The sequence below is a fragment of the Heterodontus francisci genome, chromosome 4, assembly GCF_036365525.1.
Source record: "Heterodontus francisci isolate sHetFra1 chromosome 4, sHetFra1.hap1, whole genome shotgun sequence".
Classification (NCBI taxonomy): domain Eukaryota; kingdom Metazoa; phylum Chordata; class Chondrichthyes; order Heterodontiformes; family Heterodontidae; genus Heterodontus; species Heterodontus francisci.
In genome coordinates this window covers 111,270,687-111,294,644 of record NC_090374.1, presented here as the reverse complement: position 1 = coordinate 111,294,644, position 23,958 = coordinate 111,270,687, and the positions used below count along the sequence as shown (strand labels likewise).

General features: G+C 42.4%; 1 protein-coding gene across 1 annotated transcript in view; it reads right to left on the bottom strand.

The window, feature by feature from the left end:
- The window catches only part of vps13a (vacuolar protein sorting 13 homolog A), a 609,759-nt gene that overhangs the window by 12,154 nt on the left and 573,647 nt on the right, over positions 1-23,958 (bottom strand). The window contains exon 69 of the mRNA XM_068029994.1: positions 16,813-16,898. Within this exon, the coding sequence (XP_067886095.1) occupies positions 16,813-16,898 (86 nt within the window). The remainder of the gene's footprint in view (positions 1-16,812; positions 16,899-23,958) is intronic.

Below are 23,958 nucleotides of genomic sequence, written 5' to 3'. Positions count from 1 at the left end.
GTGTATTGACATGGCAAGCAATCAGAAGCTTGGGGTCCTGCTTACGGACTGAGCGGAGGTATTCTGCAAAGCGGTCACCCAATCTGCATGTGGTCTCCCCAATATAGAGATGACCACATTGTGAGCAGCGAATACAGTATACTAAATTGAAAGAAGTACAAGTAAATCGCTGCTTCACCTGAAAGGAGTGTTTGGGGCCTTGGATAGTGGGGAGAGAGGAGGTAAATGGGCAGATATTACACCTCTTGCGATTGCAGGGGAAGGAGGCATGGGAAGGGGACGAGGTGGTGGGGGTAATGGAGGAGGAGACGAGGGTGTCGTGGAGGGAACGATCCCTTCGGAACGCTGACAGGGGAAGGGAGGGGAAGCTGCATTTGGTATTGGCAGCACGCTGGATGTGGCGGAAATGGCGGAGGATGATCCTTTGGATATGAAGGCTGGTGGGGTGGAAAGTGAGGACAAGGGGAACCCTGTCGCGGTTCTGGGAGGGAGGGGAAGGGGTGAGGATAGAGGTGCGGGACACGGTTGAGGGCCCTGTCAACCACAGTGCGGGGGGGGCGGGATCCTCGGTTGATGAAAAAGGAAGACATATCGGAAGCACTGTCGTAGTTGGTAACATCATCAGAGCAGATGTGTCGGAGACGGAGAAACTGGGAGAATGGAATGGAGTCCTTACAGGAGGCAGGGTGTGAATAAGTGTAGTCAAGGTAGCTGTGGGAGTCGGTGGGCTTATAATGAATATTCGTAGACAGCCTATCCCCAGAGATGGAGACAGAGAAGTCGAGGAAGGGAAGGAAAGTGTCACCTCTGCTCATGTCTGGACCAAGGTTTCTAGTGAGATCTGGAGTAGAGTAGTTCTGGTGGAACCCAAACTGAGCATCAGTGAGAAGGTTATTAGTGACTAAGTGCTGCTTGATAGCACTGTCAATGGCACTTTCCATCACTCCGCTGATGATTGAGAGTAGACTGATGGGGCAGTAGTTGGTCAGATGGGATTTGTCCTGCTTTTTCTGGATAGAACATACCTGAGCAATTTTCCACATCGTCGGGTAGATACCAATGTTGTAGATGTACTGTAACAGCTCAGTTAGAGGCACGGCTAGTTCTGGAGCACAAATCTTCAGCGCTATTGCTGAGATTTTGTCAGGGCCCACAACCTCTGCTGTATCCAGTGCACTCAGCTGTTTATTGATATCATGTGGAGTGAATCAAATTGGCTGAACATAGCTTCTATAATGCGGGGGGTGGGGGAGGGGGGGGAAATCTCAGGAGGCGGCCCAGATGAACCATCCACTTGGCACTTCTGGCTGAAGATGGTTGCAAATGCTTCAGCCTTGTCTTCTGCACTCACGTGCTGGACTCTGCCAATATTGAGGATGGGGATGTTCATGGAGCCTCCTCCTGTTAGCTGTTTAATTGTCTATGACCATTCACAACTGGTTGTGACAGGACTGCACAGCATTGCTCTGATGCATTGGTGATGAAATCATTTAGCTGTCTGTAGCAAGCTGCTCCCATTGTTTAGCAAGCATGTTGTTCTGTGCTGTACCTTCACCAGGTTGGACATCATTTTTGGGTATGCCTAGTGCTGCTCCTGGCATGCTTTTCTACTGTCCTCATTGAACAAGGATTGATCCCGAGGTTTGATGGTAATGGTAGAGTGAGGGTTATGCTAGGCTATGAGGTTACAGATATGATAGAATACAATTCTGCTGCTTTGAATGGCCCATAGCATCTCATGGATGCCCAGTTCTGAGCTGCTAAATCTATTCTGAATCTATCCCATTTAGCACGGTGGTAGTGCTACACAATACAACGGAGGATGTCCTCAGTGTAAAGATGGGAATTTGTCTCCTCAAGGACGGTGCGGTGGTCACTCTTACCAATATGGTCATGGATAGATGTATCTACAGTAGGTAGACTGGCAAGGATGAGGTCAAATAGGTTTTTCCCTACTGTTGGTTCACTAATCATCTACTGCAGGCCCAGTCTGGCAGCTATGTCCTTCAAGACTCGCCACTTGACCAGTAGTGGTGCTACTGAACAACTCTTGCGGATGGACATTGAAGTCACCCAACTAGAGTACATTCTGTGTGCCCTTGCTATCTTCAGTGTTTCTTCAAAGTGGTTTTCAAAATGAAATACTGATTCATCAATTGAAGAACGTAGGAACAGGAGTAGGCCATTTAGCTGTTACAGCTAATGAGATCATAACTCCACATACTTCCCTTTGTCCTATATCCCTTAATACCTTTGGTTGACAAAAAATCATCAATCTCGGTTTTAAAATTAATTATTGATCCAGCATCAATTGCCATTTACAGAAGAGAGTTCCAAATTTCTACCACCGTGTGTGCAGAATTGTTTCCTAATTTCACTCCTGAAAGTCTGGCTCTATTTTTTAAGCTATACCCCCCAGTCCTAGACTCCTCAACCAGTGGAAATAGTTTCTTTCTGTCTACCCTATCAGTTTCCCTTAATATCTATAAAACTTAGATCAAATCACCCCCTTAACCTTTAAAATTCCAGGGAATGCAACCCTAGTTTGTGTAATCTATTGGAGTCCTGGTACCATTCTTGTAAATCTATACAGTATTCCCTCCAAGGCCAATATATCCTTCCTAAGGTGTGGTGCCCAGAACTACTCACAGTAATCCAGGTGTGGTCTTACCAAGGCTTTGCATAACTGAAGCAATACTTCTATCCCCTTGTATTCTCATCCTCTAGGTATAAAGACCGTTAGTCTATTAGCCTGTTTGATTATTTTCTGTACCTGTCCATGATATTTTAATGATCTACGTACCTGGACCCTCAAGTTTCTTTGGACCTCCGCTGTTTCTAGCTTTTCACCATTTGAAAAGTACGCTGATCTTTTTTTAGGACTAAAGTGGATGACTTCACATTTGCCTATACTGAAATCCATTTGCCACAGTTTTGCCATTCACTTCATCCTTGTAACTTTATGCTTCCAGCTACACTGCTTACAATGCTGCCTGTATTGTACTGTAGCCAAACTTGGATATGTAGCTCCCTGTTATCGATCTTATTCATAAATGTAGTGAATATTTGAGGCCACACAGATCCTTGTGGGATAGCGCTAGTCACGTCCTGCCAGTTAGAGTACCTGCTCATTATCACTACTCTCTGTCTCCTGCCACTCATCCCGTTTCCTAACCAGGTCATTAATTTGGCTTCAGTTCCATGAGCTTCAACTTTCACTAACAGTCTCTTCTGATGGATTGTATCCAATACCTTCTGGAAGTCCATATAAACAACATACATAGACACTTCCTTGTCCAATACTTAGTCACCTCTTCAAAATAAAAATCAAGTTTGTCACATATGACCTAGCCTTTATAAATCCATGCTGGCTTTCTGTGATCAACTGAAAATTTTCAAGGTGTGCAGTCACCCAATCCTTAATTATAAACTCCAGTAATTTCCTGGCAACAGATGTTAGGCTGACAGGTCTACAATTCCCTGGTTTCCCTCTCTCACCATTCTTAAACAGTGGAGTGACAGGCGTAATTTTCCAACCTAAAGGAACAGTTCCCGAATTGGGAGAACTTTGCACATGCCCTAATTATAATCTTCTAACGTTCTCATCTATTTCCTTTAAAACCCTGGGAGGGAAACTATCTGGTCCTGAGGATTTGTCACTCTTTTGTCCCACTATTTTCTTCATTGCTGTTATTTTGTCTACTTTAAATTTAGTGAGTCCCTGATTCAATACTAGTTTCCTTGGGATGTCCAGAATACTCACCTCTTCCTCTACTGTAAATACTGATGCAAAGAAATTATTTTCATTGACAATATCACAGTTATCAGTTTTGAAGGGACCCACATTGCTCCAGACAACCCTCTTTTTCCTAACATTATAGTAAAAAAATTGTGTTGGTTTTAGTATCACTTGCAACTTTCTTTGCTTATTCCTTTTCGTAGCTCTATCTCTTCTGTATTCCTTTGCCGTTCCTTCTATCTTTCCCATTCACCAGGATCGGTGTGATTTTTTTTGCATTTTTGTACGCCTTTCCTTTTGGTTTTATGTTGGTCTCTTACCTCTTTAGTTACTCATGGCTTTTTTTGGGCAAGTAGAGTTATTGCCCCTTTTGGGCTATAAACTGGTTCCATATCACAAATTCTTTCTTGAACACCTCCTACTGATCTTCTGTCTTTCTTACCATTACCTGATTTGCCCAGTTTACTGTGGGCAGTCTCTGTCCATTGAAGTCAGCCTTAGCTAAAACTAGAATCTTAGTAGCTGCTTCGCATTTCTTCCTTTTAAACACAACGTTGAACTCAGTAATATAATGATTGCCATTAGATAAATGTTTAATCATTACTAAATCTAAGATGGCATGCCCCCTGTTGCTTCTAGGACCTATTGTTGCAGAAAACTATCCTGAATACATAAGAAATTCACGATCTTTGACATATACTAGTCTGCTTATCCCGAACTCTATAAAAGATAAAATCCCACATTAAAATCTCCTCTATAGTTTCCAAGTCTTCACTGCCTGCTTACCTCACATTATGTCATCGCTTATCATTGAAGATATTGCATCCTTAATTACGGAGGCTACTCCTCTCACTCTACCATTTTCCCTATCTTTCCTGTCGACCTAAAAACCTGGTATTTTTAGTTCTTGCAGGCCTGTCTCAGTAATGGCTACCATGTCATACCCTCCAAGTTGAATTTGTGCCTATAATTCGTTCAATTTGTTCCTTATGCTCTGTGCATTTGTATAAAGAATGCTTATTTGGGCCACGCACCCTAACCTTCCGCTCCTGTTTACTCGCATATTTCTTATTTCTGTCTCTAGATTTATGTCTTTTACTTTTTCCTTTAATTGAAATGCCTAAAGCACAATTTCTGATTGTTACTCTACTCTTTTTGTTTGTTTTCAAACCTTTATTTATACTACCTTTTCCACCTGAGCCCTCTCCTAGTTTACATTTTTAAAGTCCTCATGACTGCCTTATTTATTCTTTCCACTTGGACCCTGGTCCCAGCCTGGTTCAGGCGCCGCCTGTTCCAACGGTACAGTTCCTACATTCTCCATACTGGTGCCAGAGGCCCAAGAAAATGGAACCCCTCTTATCCATACCTCTCCTTCAGTATGTATTCACCTCCCTAATCTGCTAACTGTGCCAATTTGGACTAGAGTGGTTCAAAAAGGCAGCCCACCACTGCCTTCTCAAGGGACAATTAGGGATGGGCATCAAATGCTGGCCTTGTCAGCAACACCCACATCCCATGAAATGAATTAAAAAAAGACATGGCTTGGATAATAATCTAGAGATCATAACCTTTGAGGTCTTGTTCCTTAATTTAGCTCCTAGTTCCTCATACTCTCCAAACAGGAACTCTTGCCTACTCTTCCCTATGTTCTTGGTTCCAATATGGATCATAATGACTGGATCCTCCCCTCCCTCTCTGACATCCTTTCAAGCAGGTTCAAGGTGTTCCACAACCTGGCAGATAGGCAATATAGCAGGTGGGACTCTCAAACGTGCTTACAAAGAATGCTATTCATCCTCCAAACTATTGAATTCCCGACAATTACCACATTATGCTTCCCCTTCTTCTCCTCCCTTTGGACAGCCTCCTGCTCTAAGGTGGCATGGTCTACATTCTGGCTGTCCTTCCAACAGTCTTTATCCTTATCCCCACAGGTAGCAAGTACATTGGACCTGTTGGATAGAATCAGTTTCTGCGGATCCTCATTCTCTATTTCACCTGGATTCCTGCTACTTTGTACACTAATTGGTCATACCAACACCATTCTGAACATGCACCTCCCTATGAGGTGTGACTGAGGTCTGGAGCAAACTGCCAGATACTTCTCCCCCTCCAATGTGTGTCAGAGTGTCTCCAGTTCGCACTCCAGCTCAATGACTCTGAGCCAGAGAGATTCCAGATGGAGACTCCTACTGTTCACTCGGGAAAGTCTCGCTGTCCACAAACTGCAGTCCAGGCACACACTGGCTCGGCTATAGTTTAGTCTAGATTATTTACAGCTAGCATTTAGTTTCTTGGAAGTTTTTTTGTTTATTTTTCTACACACTAAGTTGTACTAAGCACTGAAATGCTGGGCAAAAATTGTAAATACTTACTGCTTCTAGCTTACACAAATGCTACAACCAGGTGAGAAAGGTGTCTAGGGGTCTTTTACCGTCATCATCTGGTCTTATTGTAACAGGGTTTAATTTTAAACACACTGTGTTTTGAGCACCCCCTTTGTGAATCCTTGTTCACAGCTTTCCAATGATAAGGCAAAGAAGTAAGCACACCCGGTTTTCTTTAGGTTTAAAGAAGAAAAGTGAAATTTATTAAACCTTAAACTTAAACTCTAACACGGTTAACGCCTATGGATATACGACGCGCCCACACGAGCATGCACACATGATACACACATGAAAATAGGGATAGAAAAAGAGAAGAAAAATAAAATGGAGAGGTTTGAGGCAGTCTTTAAAACTGTCTTACTATTTCTGTGTTTCCAGCTCACCGTAGAGTCCTTGATTGTAGACAGCTCTTACTTTCCATTGGGGCCCAGTATTCTCCTTAAACCTTATTCACTGTAGGAGACTTTTCTCTCTTGGGATTCATATGTCGTCAATGGTTTCCGAAGCTGGTGAGAGCGAGATGAGAGTAAACAGGAGAGAGGTGTTCTCAGTCCAGGAGAAAACAGCCTACTGAGTTCAAAATCCCTGTTGGAGTTTTTTGAATTTGAACTTCCAACAGTCAGTCAGTCATGTGACCAAACTAGCCCAACCACATCTGTTTGTGTATTCGACCATCTTCGTAGTTAACCTGGAATGCTTCAACGTCTGGTAATCAAAAGTCCATGTGGATTAAATTGGAGCAGGGAATAGCTCCTTTGTCCTTTGAAGTACTTGTCTGTTGATATGCTAAAATCTCTCTCCAGCCAGTCTTCAATTGTTTTTTTAAAGCAAGTTCTTTCTTCACCAACAGCAGTTTAAAATTAATGTTCATGTGGTGAAATTAATGTTCCTCATTCTTGGCAGGTGGGGACGTGCCTGACACAAACCATTACAAGTATTGCAAGCAAACAGCAGCACCTCCTTTCCCTTCTACATCGAATTCCCACTCTCAACAAATTTGCAACTTTTACACTCTGTTGACAATTACTCTGTGCAATAGACGATACTATTTATCTTCATACACCGTTTTGAGCCACAACCAAGTTACAAGCACACACAATAGTTAGCCCCTATTCAGACAATCATTTAAATTTCAGTTTGGGATTTACTCACTCACTACTGACCAGAGAATTCCACTTTCAACAATTTCTGAACTTTTCTGTGCAGGATACACTCTAAGGGAGGGTGGTAGGTGGTAATCAGCAGGTAGTTTTCTTGCCCATGTTTGACCTGCTGCCATGAGACCTCATGGGGTCCTGAGTCAATGTTGAGTATTCCCAGTGCCACTCTGTCCTGACCACTGTGCCACCACTTCTGGTCAGTCTGGCCTGCCAGTGTGACGGCACATACCCAGAATGGTGATGGAGAACTCTCGGATGTTGGCTGAAAGGGATTATTCGGTGAATATGATTCTGTCAGGCTGCTGCTGGATTAGTCTATGTAAATCTGGGTGCATCAGGCAATGGCTTCAGTCTTCCCAATATTTAGTTGGAGGAAATTTTGTTGATCCAGCACTGGATGTTGGACAAGCAACAAATCAGAGATAGGGGAGGGGCTGAGAAAGGTGGTGGTGATGTAAAGGTGGTGGTGATGTAGAGCTGGGTGTCACCAGCGTATATGTGGAACAGATTTCATGTTTTGATTTGATTTAGATTTAGAGATACAGCACTGAAACAGGCCCTTCGGCCCACTGAGTCTGTGCCGACCATTAACCACCCATTTATACTTTCTTTTCTTTTGGGCCTCTTTATCTCGAGAGACAATGGATACGCGCCTGGAGGTGGTCAGTGGTTTGTGAAGCAGCGCCTGGAGTGGCTATAAAGGCCAATTCTAGAGTGACAGGCTCCTCCACAGGTGCTGCAGAGAAATTTGTTTGTCAGGGCTGTTGCACAGTTGGCTCTCCCCTTGCGCCTGTCTTTTTTCCTGCCAACTACTAAGTCTCTTCGACTCGCCACATTTTAGCCCTGTCTTTATGGCTGCCCGCCAGCTCTGGCGAACGCTGGCAACTGACTCCCACGACTTGTGATCAATGTCACAGGATTTCATGTCGTGTTTACAGACGTCTTTAAAGCGGAGACATGGACGGCCGGTGGGTCTGATACCAGTGGCGAGCTCGCTGTACAATGTGTCTTTGGGGATCCTGCCATCTTCCATGCGGCTCACATGGCCAAGCCATCTCAAGCGCCGCTGACTCAGTAGTGTGTACAAGCTGGGGATGTTGGCCGCCTCGAGGACTTCTGTGTTGGAGATACGGTCCTGCCACCTGATGCCAAGTATTCTCCGGAGGCAGCGAAGATGGAATGAATTGAGACGTCGCTCTTGGCTGACATACGTTGTCCAGGCCTCGCTGCCATAGAGCAAGGTACTGAGGACACAGGCCTGATACACTCGGACTTTTGTGTTCCGTGTCAGTGCGCCATTTTCCCACTCTCTCTTGGTCAGTCTGGACATAGCAGTGGAAGCCTTTCCCATGCGCTTGTTGATTTCTGCATCTAGAGACAGGTTACTGGTGATAGTTGAGCCTAGGTAGGTGAACTCTTGAACCTTATACTAATCTTACACTAATCCCATATTCCTACCACATCCTCACCTGTCCCTATATTCCCCTACCACCTACCTATACTAGGGGCAATTTATAATGGCCAATTTACCTATCAACCTGCAAGTCTTTTGGCTGCGGGAGGAAACCGGAGCACCCGGAGGAAACCCACGCAGACACAGGGAGAACTTGCAAACTCCACACAGGCAGTACCCAGAATTGAACCTGGGTCGCCGGAGCTGTGAGGCTGCGGTGCTAACCACTGCGCCACTGTGCCGCTGATGCTGTCATCGAGGGAAAGCACATGGATGAGAAATAGGTGGGGGCCAAGGATAAATCCTTGGAGAATTCCACAGCTAGCAATGCAGGGGCAGCAAGCAAGGTCACGACATAGATAGGAATGGAACTGGGTGAGGGCAGTCACACCCAGCTGGACAATGGAGGAGAGGTGTTGGAAAGGGGAAAGGGAGGTTGGAGATGGGGGTGGTAGTTTGCAAGCACAGAAGAGTCAGCTGGCTTTTTCTGAGGAAGAGGAATGTTAACAGCAGATTTGAAGGGGAGGAGAGCAACTTCTGAGGAAAGGCAACTGTTAACAGTGTCAATTAACACTGGAACCAGGAAGGGATGTTGAGTGATTGCAGTTTGGTGGGAATAGTCTAAAGGGAGCAGGAGGTGGGACTCATGGACAAGCTGAGCTCACGGACAGCAAGAGGGGAGCTAAGGGAGAAACTGGAAAAAGACATCAGCAAGGTTCCCTTTAATTGCCCTTCTCTGTGTGCAGTCCGTTTGTTGCATTGTACGTCCCTTTAGGATTGCTGCGCAGCCGTGTATCTGAAAGGGACTGCTGCTTGTGTGTGGCCTGTTAGTCTCCTGCATGGCACATCCGCGCAACTTAGAGGGAATGTCGGATGAGAGTTCAGTTAGGTCATGGGGGAACCTACAGAGGCAGTTAATGGATGGTCTAAATCTTAGTGCCAAAGAAGTCTATGAGTTTCTTGCACATATTGCAGGTGAGGGTGGAGGGAGTAAGTGGATAGGGATTTAAGGAAATAGTTTGAGTGAAGAGAAGCCACAGGTTATCTTTGCATTCCAAAATGATTCTGGAATATTGAGCAGTTTTAGCAGATGACAGCAGGACTTTATCGTGCTTTATGTGGTCCAGCTAGATCTGAATGACTAAATCAGTTGTCGACCATTAACGTTCACGTCTACCACCCTTGCACTTAAGGGCCATACCTGAGGGAATGACTAAGGTGTGAGAGAGTAAAAGTTTTAATGGAGTCAAGGGCATCAGAGGTGAAGGTGAGGGTGTGATTGTCCAGAGTAGTAGCTGCAAAATTGTTGTGGCAAATTGAGGGCTGACAGTTAGACAGATGGTAATTTCAGGGAGATGGGCCAAGGTCAGATGTGGTGATAAGAGCTAAATTACCAAAGCGGTGGTCTGGCTGGGACAACTGGTGGAAGGTATAGCTAGATGAGGAGATTTCAGTGAGGGGGAAGGTGTCATTACCCATTAGCCAAGATTCCATCAAGGCCAAGGTGTTGATGCAGTCGCCCACAATAAGCTCATGGAAGGCAAGGGTCTTGTTCACAAGTGAAAAGACATTCAGTAGGAAGCAGGCAAGTAGGTGAAGGAATGCTGAAATTTTAGGGTTGGGATTTGAGGGGGCAGCATACTTGAGAGGGAAGAAATGAGAGGAGGCATGATGACTGGAGGGACAGGTCTAGCAGAGGTAGAGAAAAGAAAAGAATGAAAATAGAAGTGATTGCTTCATGTACAGAGCAGCAGCCAAAACACAACACTAGAACACAGGGAAACACAAGTTACATAGGTGTGGTTACATAGCAACATTAGAATCATAGAAAGTTTACGGCACAGAAAGAGGCCACTTGGCCCATCATGTCTGTGCTGGCCAAAAAATAATCCACCCATTCTAATCCCACCTTCCAGCACTTGGTCCATAGCCCTGCAGATTACGGCACTCGAGGTGCATATCCAGACTCCTTTTGAATGAGTTGAGGGTTTCTGCCTCAACTACCCTTTCAGTCAGCGTTCCACATCCCCACCACCCTCTGGGTGAAAAGATTTTTCCTCAACACCTCTCTAATTTTTTTAGGATGGATATGTTCTGGTATTAAACAGAGAAGGGAGGACAAAGTAAGAGGGAGCCCAAACTTAGTCAGAAGTCCATAATGTGATGAAGTTGATGAATAGTAGCAGACTTTAGCCCCGTGTAACCAGTAAGATAGAATATCAATGACACCACAAAGACAAAGAACTTAATTTGTCATATCCAAATATTATTGCAAATTACATGTTCTCTACTCTACAGCAGCTCGTTATGAAATGCATGAGCTTTTACTTCCTGTTAAGCAATTGGCCTGTGCTTCACAAGTCACCACCTTACCATCCCAAATAACCTGGCTGAGACCAGAAATGGATTTCTTTCCAATCTTTGAGCAGCGTGTTGAAACACCAACTTGTGCCACAAGGCTGTATCACAGTTTTATATGCATATAGTTTTTCACATTGAATATAAATATTCTGTGGGTTTTGAACATAGAAACATAGGGCCGAATTTTATAACGGAAAACCCGGTTCCGCTGTCAGGACCAGGACCTGACGCAAGGCACGTCAGGGTCAGGAGTGCCCAGCTGAACATGATTCAGCGATGGCAAACCAATTAAGCTTAATTAGCCGTGAACTCCGACCAATTGCTGGTTGGGGTCGGGTCCGGAGGTGGGGAGCATGGTGTCAGCTGACACTTACTGAGGTGCTGGTGCCATTTTTAAAGGGCTGCCAGCCTGCACTAAACTCTGCATTCTGAAGGGCAGCAAGAGGAGGTGGTCATAGTGGATATTTAGAGATGGCTGAGAGGAGACCCCGGCCAGCCCAACGCTTCCTTGATGCCTCCCTCGAGGTACTTTTGCAGGCTGCAAGGGAGGAGAGGGACATCTTGTGCACGAGGGATGGGAGGAGGAGATCTGGGAGCCAAAACAAGCAGGCATGGCTGCAGATTGCAGAGGAGGTCAGCAGCAACTCAATAATCTCATTTGTGCTGCGAAAGGGAGAAGCTCTTAATGCCTTCATCCTCTTGGGCCTTGCAGCTGGCAAAGCAGGACGGAGCATTGGGAGGAGCAGGATCAACACCCCAGACACGGTCAAAGGGTCAGGGAATGCAAGATGACTCTGAAGTCCTGAGACCTGTGCACTGTTAATAAAATTCAATCCACTCCATAAAATCGCATTGATTTGGCCTGTTAACTATCTTAAAAGCTAACTGCCTGCATCACCGTCAGATCTCCGCCACCATGGACAAAATCGGGATGGGATATCACAGCTTCCTGTCCGATGTGTCCTGTCCCGATTTTATGTCCCTCCCCACGCCTCTGTTCCTGTCTACTTGGTTCCCTTAAAATTCAGCCCATGGAAAATTTACAACATAGGAGGAGCCCATTCAGTCCATGTATCTGTGCCAGCCAAAAAAAGAGTTATCCAGCCTAATCCCCGTTTTCAGCTCTTTGTCTGTAACCTGTAGGTTATGGCACTTCAAGTGCATATGCAAGTTTTTATTTTCTATGTTTTAGATTAGATTAGAGATACAGCACTGAAACAGGCCCTTCGGCCCACCGAGTCTGTGCCGACCATCAACCACCCATTTATACTAATCCTACACTAATCCCATATTCCTACCAAACATCCCCACCTGTCCCTATATTTCCCTACCACCTACCTACACTAGTGACAATTTATAACAGCCAATTTACCTACCAACCTGCAAGTCTTTTGGCTTGTGGGAGGAAACCGGAGCACCCGGAGAAAACCCACGCAGACACAGGGAGAACTTGCAAACTCCACACAGGCAGTACCCAGAATCGAACCCGGGTCCCTGGAGCTGTGAGGCTGCAGTGCTAACCACTGCGCCACTGTGAGGATTTCTGCTTCTACCACTCTTCTAGGCATAGCTTTCTCTCTGGGTGAAAAAAATTCCCTTCAACTCCCCTTTAAGTCTTCTATCAATTACTTTAAATCTATGCCACCTGATTGTTGATCTTTCTGCTAACAGCAATAGGCCCTTCCTATTGACTCTTATCTAGGCCCCTCATAATTATATATACCTCAACTAAATCTCCCCTCAGCCTCCAAAGAAAACAACCCAAGCTTATTCAATAAAAGCAAAATACTGCAGATGCTGGAAATCTGAACTAAAAACAAGAAATTCTGGAACCACTCAGCAGGTCTGGCAGCATCTGTTAATTCTGCTTCTCTTTCCACAGATGCTGCCAGACCTGCTGAGTGATTCCAGCATTTCTTATTTTTATTCCAAGCTTATTCAATCTTTCCTCATATCAAAAATTCTCCATTCCTGGGATTATTCTCAAATCTCTCTAGCACAATCACATTCTTCCTGTAATGTGGCGACCAGAACTATATGCAGTACTCTAGCTGTGATCTAACTGATGTTTCATACAGTTCTAGCATAACCTCCCTACTCTTATACACTATGCCTCAGCCATAAAGGAAAGTATTCCATATGCCTTCTTAACCACCTTATCTAACTGTTCTGTTACTTTCTGGGATCTGTGCATGTACGCTCCAAGGTCCTTCTGTTCCCCTACACTTCAAAGTACCTTATCATTTATTGTGAATTCCCTCACCTTGCTTACCCTCCCAAATGCATTACCACACATTTCTCCAGACTGAATTCCATTTGTCACTTTTCTACCCACCTGCCCAGTCCATTGATATCTTCCTGTAGCCTACAGCTTTCTTCTTCACTATCATCTACACAGTCAATTTTTGTAGCAACTGCACACCTCTTGATCATGCCCTGTACATTTAAATCTAATTAATTTATATACACCACAAACAGCAAGGGATCCAATACTGAGCTCTGCAGAACCCCACTGGAAACAGCCTTCCAGTCACAAAAATACTCGTCAACCATTACCTGTTGCTTCCTGCCACTCTACTCAGCCAACTTTGGATCCAACTTGCCAGTTTCCCTTGGATCCCATGAGCTTTTAATCTTCTGATTAGTCTGCCATGTGGGACCTTGTCAAAGCCTTTCTAAAATCCATGTAGACTACATCAAACATTCTTGTTACCTTTGCAAAAAACTGTAATCAAGTTATTCAGACAAGACCTTCTCTTAACAAATCCATGCTAACTATCCTTGATTAATCCGTGCCTTTCTAAATAACGATTTATACCATTTCTCAGAATTTTTTTCAATAATTTGCCCACCGCTGAGGTTAGGCTGACTGGCCTGTAATTACTTGGTCTATCCCTTCCTTCCTTTTTAAAGTACAATGTTAGCAGTCCTCCAGCACTACGCCTGTAGCCAGACAGGATTGGAAAATGATGGTCAGAGCCTTCGCTATTTCTTCTTTTGCTTCTCTTAGTAGCCTGGATACATTTTATCGGGGCTTGGTGCTTATAGAGCTCCTAGCTGGAATGGTCTGAGGCTGACATACAAGACGAAGTTACCAGTTTTCCACTGGATTGAGTTGTAAGAACTGATGAGACATATTATGTTACAAAAGCTGACGTTACAAATCTCTACCTAAAATGGACTTTTAGGAATGCAGTGACTGACAAAAATGAAGCATTTTTACCCATGATCTATTCCCTATTGCATGTGTTATTGTTGACCACAGTACACGCAGAGCTGTAGTTAGGTATGTGAGGGAACATTTCAAACTGAAAATATATTACAACCTGGAATGTGAAAGGGTCACTTCAGATTAATTATTCTTTAGAAGCATTTCTGACACATTTATGCTTAGTAATAACTGTATTCAAATTTGGTCAGCTTGACATTTTGGTCAGGTACAAATAAGGTTAAGAACTTTACTGTATATAGCAGATGCACTTAGTAATTGACAACAGGTGAATAGCTGTTAAACTAATGTAATTATGTGATAGTTGTCTGAATACCCTTTGCTTCAGTATTTTTAAAAGGATGTTGTATAATGTACCTTTGTCTGACTTTATGCTAACCAGCAGTCTGAAAAGAGACTATTAAATCAGTAGCTCCGTGGTACAAGTTTTCTATATAAGAAATGAGTTATTGCAATTTCAAGGCTCAATTTTCTGATGGGAGTAAACACAGGTTGTTATTTTGGCATTGCAAGAACAATATCTAAGTTTGTAATTACTGCAAATATACTGTTTGTACCAAATAATGTGCATTTACCTGCTACATCAAAAGAAAGACAGACTTCCATTAATATAGCGCTTTTCACAACCACTGGATGTCTCAAAGTGCATTAGAGCCAATGAAATACTTTTGAAGTGCAATCACTGCTGTGATATAAAAAAAAACAACAGCCAATTTGCACACAGTAAACACCCATAAACAGCAATGTGATAATGACCAGAAAATCAGTTTTTGTGATGTTGATTGAGGGATAAATATTGGCCAAGACACTGGGATAACTCCCCTGCTCTTCTTTGAAATAGTGCCATGCAATCTTTGAGCAGACAGGGTTTAATTTAAAGTCTCATCCAAAAGACAATGCCTCTGACAGTGCAGCACACCCACAGTATAGCACTGGAGTGTTAACCTTGATTTTTGTGCTCAAGCCAAGAGTGGGATTTGAATTCAGAACCTTGTGAATCACAGGCAAGAGTGCTACTAATTGAGCCATGGCTGACATTACCTGTTAAATATATTTGTCTATTGACTTATAGCCTGAACCTTGGTCCAATAGAGTGAAAAATTTTCCATTAAATGTTGCAGCAGATGACATATTCTAGTATAATAAAAGCAAAATACTGCGGATGCTGGAAATCTGAAATAAAAACAAGAAATGCTGGAACCACTCAGCAGGTCTGGCAGCATCTGTGGAAAGAGAAGCAGAGTTAACGTTTTGGGTCAGTGACCCTTCTTCGGAACTAGCAAATATTAGAAATGTCAAAGGTTATAAGCAAGTGAGGTGGGGGTGGAGCAAGAGATAACAAAGGAGAAGGTGTAGATTGGACAAGGCCACATAGCTGACCAAAAGGTCATATAAATAGTTCAATAATTTCAGAGCATGACGGGCCCCCCATTTTACTTTTATTTTTTTTTTCTTTTTAGCATTTTTACAATTTTTTTTGTTTATTTCATTTCATCTTAGTTTGTTCAGTTTGCTTACCCACTGTTTTTTTTCATGTTTGTACTTGCTGTTGTCCAATCTTCAGTCCGTTAACACCCTATCTGTACTAATGCTTTGTCTTTCAACACACCATTAACATATTGTTTTCCTTTGCTCCATGACCTTTTGGTCAGCTATGTGGCCTTGTCCAATCTACACCTTCTCCTTTGTTATCTCTTGCCCCATCCTCACCTCCTTTGCTTATAACCTTTGACATTTCTAATATTTGCTAGTTCCTAAGAAGGGTCACTGACCCGAAACGCGAACTCTGCTTCTCTTTCCACAGATGCTGCCAGACTTGCTGAGTGGTTCAAGCATTTCTTGGACATATTCTAGTAAACTGGAATGCAGTGGCAAGCGTTCTCTGTTCAATCCTTCAATCATGCGGCATTTACTTGGGTTTGGGCAGATAAAGACACAAAGTTTGTAGGAGATAAGTCCACTTATGGGAGTGATAATTGACACCAAATAGTGCAGAATCAGTCATAAAAGCACAGAAAGAGGCCATTCAGCCAATCGAGTCCATGCTGTGTCCCTGTGAGCAGTTAGTCCCATTCCCCTGTTCTATCCTCTTAGCTCTGCAAGTTTATTTCCTTCAAGTGCCCATCCAATTTCCTTTCAAAATCATTCATCATCTCCACTTTCACCACCGTTTTAGGCAGTGACTTCCAGGTCATTACCACTCGCTGGGAACAAAAGTTCTTCTTCACACTCCCCTGCACCTCTTGCCTAAAACCTTTCAAATGCACAGTTCAAATGCAGTTTGATTACAAAGACACAAAACCTTGCAAGCAGTTGAGCAGAACAATAATAATGAATGTGGAAAAAGTCTTTTATGCTTTTTTTCAGCATTGCTTGATGTTGAGTATTTAATCTGTAGCAAAATGTTAAATGTGGGTTAAAAATTAATCACAATTTTCAAATCAGATTTCCCAAACTGCTGTAAAAGCTTACAATCTTACCTTTTTGTAATCATAAACAAGTCTGAATCATTAATCATTTTATGGCTAAAGTACTTGTATTTGGCAAATCTTCCATTTTCAATTTTCTAGGAGTAAAAAAGACAGAGGTGGTCAAACAAACTTGATAAAATAAGTATGTATTTTCCCTTTAGCTGTGTTGTAAAATAATAGAAATATGACTACAGTCAGAAACAATTTAATCACTTTATTTAAATGAGATATTAACATAAAATGTAACAATGCATTATGATGACTTACAAATAGCTCAAGATGATGACCATTGCACAAATATTCAGATGGAAAGAACTGAATCATTCTTGGCTAATATTCAAACCCAACTAACCTTCACTATGCCTCAGGCTGCTGGCATGACCACTTTGTAGTATAAACAAATCCATCTCCAGGGAGAGATTAACCTTAAATAACTGTAATGATTAAAACAACCTGACAGTAGCACACCTTGCGTCAGCTAAACACCGAGCTAAAGTAATGAAGACCATGGCGGAGAAATTGTGACAGTGTAAGGTACTGAAATTGAAGAAATAAAAGTTTAAAATGAAAGCAGGAAGTCTTGTGATTTTTTAAATTACATTAAAGGCACTATATAAATATAAGTTGTTGTTGTTGAAAACACCATTGAGAGTAAGAGCAAATTTTATTTTAGCTAACCATGGAAGAATGCCAGGAAAAACTTGATCAGTAGGGGCAAGCAAACCTGTCTGAAGCTTGAGAAACCTCAAATATGATGTTATGAAGGTAACTTTATTCATGCCTTCCTTACCTCTAGTCTTAACTATTCCAACTCCTGGCTGGAGTTTTACTCTCCATAAACTTGAAGTCATCCAAAACTCTGCTCATGTCTTAACTCACATCAAGTCCAATTCCACTATCACCCCAGTGCTCACTGACATTGGCCAATCAAGCAACATCTTGATTTTAAAGTTCTCTTCCTTGTTTTCAAATCTCTCCATGGCCTCGCCCCTCCCTATCTCTGTAATCTCTTCCAGTCCTACAACCTGCAAGATATCTGCACTCCTCTAATTCTGGTCTCCTGTGCATCCTTGATTTTAATTGTTCTACCATTGGTGGCCGTGCCTTCAGTTACCTAGGCCCCGAGCTTTATAATTCCCTCCCTACACATCTCCACCACGCTTTCCTCCTTTAAGACACTCCTTAAAACCTACCTCTTTGACCAAGCTTTCTGACATCTGACCTAATATCTCCTTTTGTGGCTCTGTGTCATACTTTGTTTTATAATGCTCCTGTGAAGTGCCTTGGGACGTTTTATTATGTTAAAGGTGCTAAATAAATATAAGTAGTTGTTGTAACTTGAGCTATAGAAGAGAGACAATGTCCAGAATCAAAGTTTGATTTTTTAATTTATACTATGCTTTCTAGATTTCTTTTTCTTGCACACCAACTACAATAATTCATGTTAATGTGTATAAAAAGATTTTCCTTTAAAGACCACGTGCAGTACGCATTTTTCATCCTACATCTTTGAAGAGGTTCTATTGCTCCTCATCATGCTTAGAGAAGAAAACTTAACAAGGCTTTCTTTCAGGGCAGAACAGAGAGGTTTTAGTTGTATTAAGCATACCAACTGTAAAAATTACTTCATGCCATATCAACCCTAAACACCATTCATTGTCCTAAATGAAAGCGTACGGGGGAACAAAGAAGAAACTAATCAAATGAGGATCAGAATCAGAATTGGCCAGTACCTTACCTGAGCCACTTCTACACATAATTTTCTTTTGGAGATTGTTTATCTACAACTGTACTACTACAATAATAATTGTTAGTATATAGGAATATAGTATATAGTATTTAGCCTAATCTTGAAGTTTATTGTATCTTCATATTTTATGTATAGGAGTATGTAGAGAAATTCAGATCTAAAATCACAATGGCACCAGAAAGTCATTTAACTTTAAACAATGCTTTGCTGGCATGCTGTGTTGGCCAGTTATGCTGTCTGGATGAATCCCAACACAAATCAGAACATAGTTCTTACAAATATTGTACATGGCCTTTTGAGGTGGAGTGCTTCATATCTGGATGCCACCGACCAGTCACCATTAGGAGACAAAGCCATTAATCCTATCTTCTATTGGATCCTTGTTTTAGAGACATGAATACAATGAGGAATGATTTTTGTATTAAACAAACAACAAAAATAGCAACTTTTCAGGACTATGGAAGCTAGTATTGAAATCAAGCATAGTTAAATTGTACAGAAACAGTACCCTTATTTTGAAAAGACTGCTGCTTTTGAAATCCTTAGCACTGGTCCTGTAGGCGGTGCTGGATTTGACCTATTGCCAGGTCTTCATGCCCTGTTTCTTTTCCATGAACTATGGCATTTCCTTTAGCACTGCACCAGTTCTTTCATAAAATGGGAAGTAAGTTACTTAATTCTGAATATTTTGGGCATATCCAAAAGGTGCCAGCCTTGACTTAATGGTAGCACTCTTGCCTCAGAATCAGGTTACAGGTTCAAGCTCCAGTCCAGAGATTTGAGCACATAATCTAGGCTGACACTTCAGTGCAGAACTGAGGGAGGGCTGCACTGTCAGAGGTCCTGGTTTTCAAATGACATGTGAAAATGAGCCCCTACCTGTCCTCTCACATGGATATACAATATCTCATGACCCTATTCAAAGAGCAGGAAGTTCTTCTTGATGTCCTAGACAATATTTGTCCCTCAACCAATATCTCTCAGATTATCTGCTCATTATCCATTGCTGTTTGTAAATATTTTGGCGTGTTCTGAGGTTTTCAAATTATATAAAGTTTTTCTTTTTATTTCCGAACTCATGGAGCAAGGCTTGTTCCTCTTCTTGTCTGATATAATTCTGGCAATCTTCCTTATCTAATTAAAAATGGTATATTTTCTCTTAACGTCGCCTGGCCTGGCTTAATGGATATCCGACAGCTTTTGTGGCATCTTTCACTGCTCTCGAGTTCTTTCATTCTCTGTCATACTTAACTACTGTTCACTGGGGGGAAAACCTTAGTCTTCTTTGTTCTTTGTTCTCTGCTCAGTAATATATCCTAGTGTATTTAATGTTATCACAATCTCCTGGTTTGTTTTTATGAAAATTGATCTGACTGCACCAGCAGTGAATTCTAAGCTGATGTTCCACCCACCTAGAACAGCTAAATTATTGTACCATTCCACCTCTGCTACTTCACTGATACTATTTTAAAATACCATTTACTTCTTGAACTTCTACCCTAAGGGTAATAATCATTCATTATAGACCGACTGGTTAAGGGGAAATTAAGCTCACTGTATTCCAATATTTGTTCTTTTTAGCTGCATGTCCCTTCCCATAAACCCAGATCATTACTTACATATCTGTTAGTAGAGATAACTCAGTTCTGTGGTTGAGATAGACATGAGTAATATTTTTAACTATGCCAACACGTTTCATGGAGTGGCAGAACCTAGCCCTTATATCTAAAGGAAATATGAATTTTTAATGTAGTGCCAGAAATGCTTTTAATATGCAGAAACTATTCATTGCCTACTTTATATATTGATGTACCATTGTTCTTTTTTGAATGATTTACTAAACCATTAGTTGAATGGTAAGTACTTGAAACTATTTTCTCTCATAAATGGATCTATCATCATCAATAAGGTATAAGCAGGTCAGAGGCTGGGAATTCTGCAGCGAGTAACTCAACTGACGCCCCAAAGCCTGTCCACCAACTACAAGGCACAAGTCAGGAAAGTGGTGGAATACTCTCCACTTGCCCGGATGAGTGCAGCTCCAACAACATTCAAGAAGTTTGACACCATCCAGGACAAAGCAGCCTGCTTGATTGGCACCCCATCCACAACCTTCAACATTCACTCCCTTCACCACTGACGCACAGTGGCAGTAGTGTGAACCATCTACAAGATGCACCTGCAGCAACACACCAAGGCTCCTTAGACAGCACCTACCAAATTCATGACCTCTACCACCTAGATGGGCAAGGGCAGCAGATACATGGGAACACTACCACCTGCAAATTCCCCTCCAAGCCACACACCATCCTGACTTGGAACTATATTGCAGTTTCTTCACAGTCGCTGCGCCAAAATCCTGGAACTCCCTTCCTAACACCACTGTGGGTGTACCTACACCCCAAGGATTGCAGCGGTTCAAGGCAGCAGCTCACCATCACATTCTCGAGGGCAATTAGGGATAGGCAATAAATGCTGGCCTAGCTAGCAATGCCCACATCCCATGAAAGAACAATAAAAGTTGACAAAGTTCACTCACATCTTTTATCCTCTTTAAATTTCTTCTAATCCTCCTCTCCAGAGGTGGTCCCCTGCTCCAGATATTTTGCCAGCTGCAGCAGCCCTTCTCTCATGTTCAGTGTTAGCAGAGTACTTATACACAGGCAATCCCAGCTAACTCCAATCTATTCTTATTGTTGTCTACTTACATACTTGCACTGTAACACTCTGGCTAGGCAGCAAGAGTGGGAACTGTGGCCAATTTTATCCATTGTAAGCTTTACAGCTCAGTGGCTCATTGCATTTAACAGCTAAGACAGTGGGAAATGTTATTTTTATTGTTTTGATAAAAATTGGTACTTATTTGTTAGAAATAATCCATAAGTTTTCAGAAAATAGAAGTTTCTTAGCATAATTATGTTAAAAAGATCACAACTGGGCTTCAAAATATAACAGATAGTTTCATCAACACTAGGGAGACAGTGGCGTAGTGATAATGTCAAAGAACTAGTAACCTAGAGGCCCAGGCTAATGTCCCGGGGACATGCATTCAAATCTCACCACGGCAAATCGTGGAATATAAATTCAATTAATAAATTCAATGAATTAATTAAAAAATCGGGAATTGAAAGCTAGTCTTAGTAATGGAGCAATAAAACTATCGATTGTTGTAAAAACCCATCTGGTTCACGAATATCCTTAGAGAAGGAAATCTGCTGTCCTTACCTGGTCTGGCTTACGTGACTCTAGACCCATTTATAGAGTCAGAGAGATACAGCACTGAAACAGGCCCTTCGGCCCACCAAGTCTGTGCTGACCATCAACCACCCATTTATACTAATCCTACATTAATCTCATTTCCCTCTCACATCCCCACCTTCCCTCAATTCTCCTACCACCTACCTACACTAGGGGCAATTTACAATAGCCAATTTACCTATCAAGTATTATGGCACAGAAGGAGGCTATTCAGCCCATCGAGTCCATGCCGGCTCTCCACGGAGCTATGCAGTCACTCCCACTCCCTGGCTCGCTCCCTGTACACCTGCAAGTCTATTTCTCTCAGGTAGCCATCCAAATTTGATTAAACTTCAACATTGATCGTCTCCAGTTCCACCAACCCTGTGGGCAGCGAGTTCAATGTTATTGCCAACTGCTGCATAAAAAAGCGCTTCCTCATATTCACTCTGCATCTTTTGCCCAAAACTTTCAATCTGTGTCCCCTAGTCCATGTACTATTTGTTAATGGGAACATATTTTCCTTGACTAACCTACCCAAGCTTGTCATAACCTTGTAAATTTCTATTAAATCTCCCCTCAATCTCCAAGCTAAGCAGAACAATCCCATTTGTTCCAACCTAACCTTGTAACTAAAATCCCCTATCCCTGGAACCATTCTGGTAAATCTCCTCTGCACCCTCTCAAAGACCCTCACATCCTTCCAAACATATGGTGGCCAGAACTGGATGCAATACTCCATTTGGGCCCTAACCAGAGATTTATAAAGGTTCAGCATAACTTCCCTGCTTTTGTACTCAATGCTTCTATTTATAAAGCCAAAGATCCAATATGCTTTACTCACCACTCTCTCAATATATCCTGCCATCTTCAAAGATTTATACACACGCATCCCCAGGTCCCTCTATTCCTGCACACTCTTTAGAACTGTGTCATTAAGTATAAATCACCCCTCCCTATTCCTTCTGCCAAAATGCATCTCTGCTACCTCTCTGTCCATTCTGCTAGCCTATCTCTGTCCTGTTGCAGCTGGTTCATATCAACCTCATTGTTTGCCGTACCTCCAAGTTTGGTGTCATCAGCAAATTTTGAAATTCTCCTCTGTATTCCAAGATCCAAATCATAAAGGCAGTGGTCCCAGCACTGACCTTGGGGAACACCACTGTCTACCATCTTCCAGTCTGCAAAGCAACTATTTACTATGACTTGCTGTTTTCTATCATTAAGCCAATTTTTTTTATCCAATTGGACAATAATTCTCCTATTCCATGAGCCTCAATTTTCTTAACCAGCCGTTTATGTGGTACTTTATCAAAAGCTTTCTTATAATCCATATAGACAACAACCACCACATTCCCTTCATCAACGTTCTCTGTTACGTCATCAAAAAATTCAAATAGTCAAGCATGATCTGCCTTTTACAAATCCATGCAGGCTATCCTCAATTAACTCGAACCTCTCCAAGTGTCCATTGATACTTTCCCTGATTATTGTTTCTAAAATCTTACCCACCAATGATGTTAAACTAACTGGCCTGTAGTTGCTAGGACTGTCCTTACACCCTTTCTTGAATAAGGGTGTCACATTTGCCACTCTCCAATCCTCTGGCACCTCTCCCATACCCAGGAAAGATTGGAAGATTATGGCAAGCCCTACCGCTATCTCCACCCCCACTTCCTTTAGCAACCTGGGATGCAAGCCATCCAGAACAGGTGAGTTATCTACCCTAAGCATAGCCAGCCTTTTTAGTACCTCCCCCTCTCAATGTTTATCCTATCCGTTGCCTCTACTCTCTCCGCTTCTACTGCCATTTTGTCAGCCTCCATTTCCTTAACAGTAGATCCCTCTTATGAGGAGGAATTTCTTTACTTAAAGTGTAGCGAATCTGTGGAATTCTCTATTCCAGAGGGCTGTGGAAGCGCAATAATTGAGCACATTCAAAGCAGAAATGGATACCAATGACAACAACGGATATGGGGATAGTGGGAAAAAAAATGGCACAGAGGTAGATGATCAACCATGATCTGTTTGAATGGCAGAACAGGCTTGATGGGCTGACTGGCCTACTCCTACTTCTATTTCCTATGATTCTATGTTGACTGCCATTCTATTTTCATATTCTCTGTTTGCCAGTCTTATTTTCCTCTTCACCTTCCCCTCTCAACTTA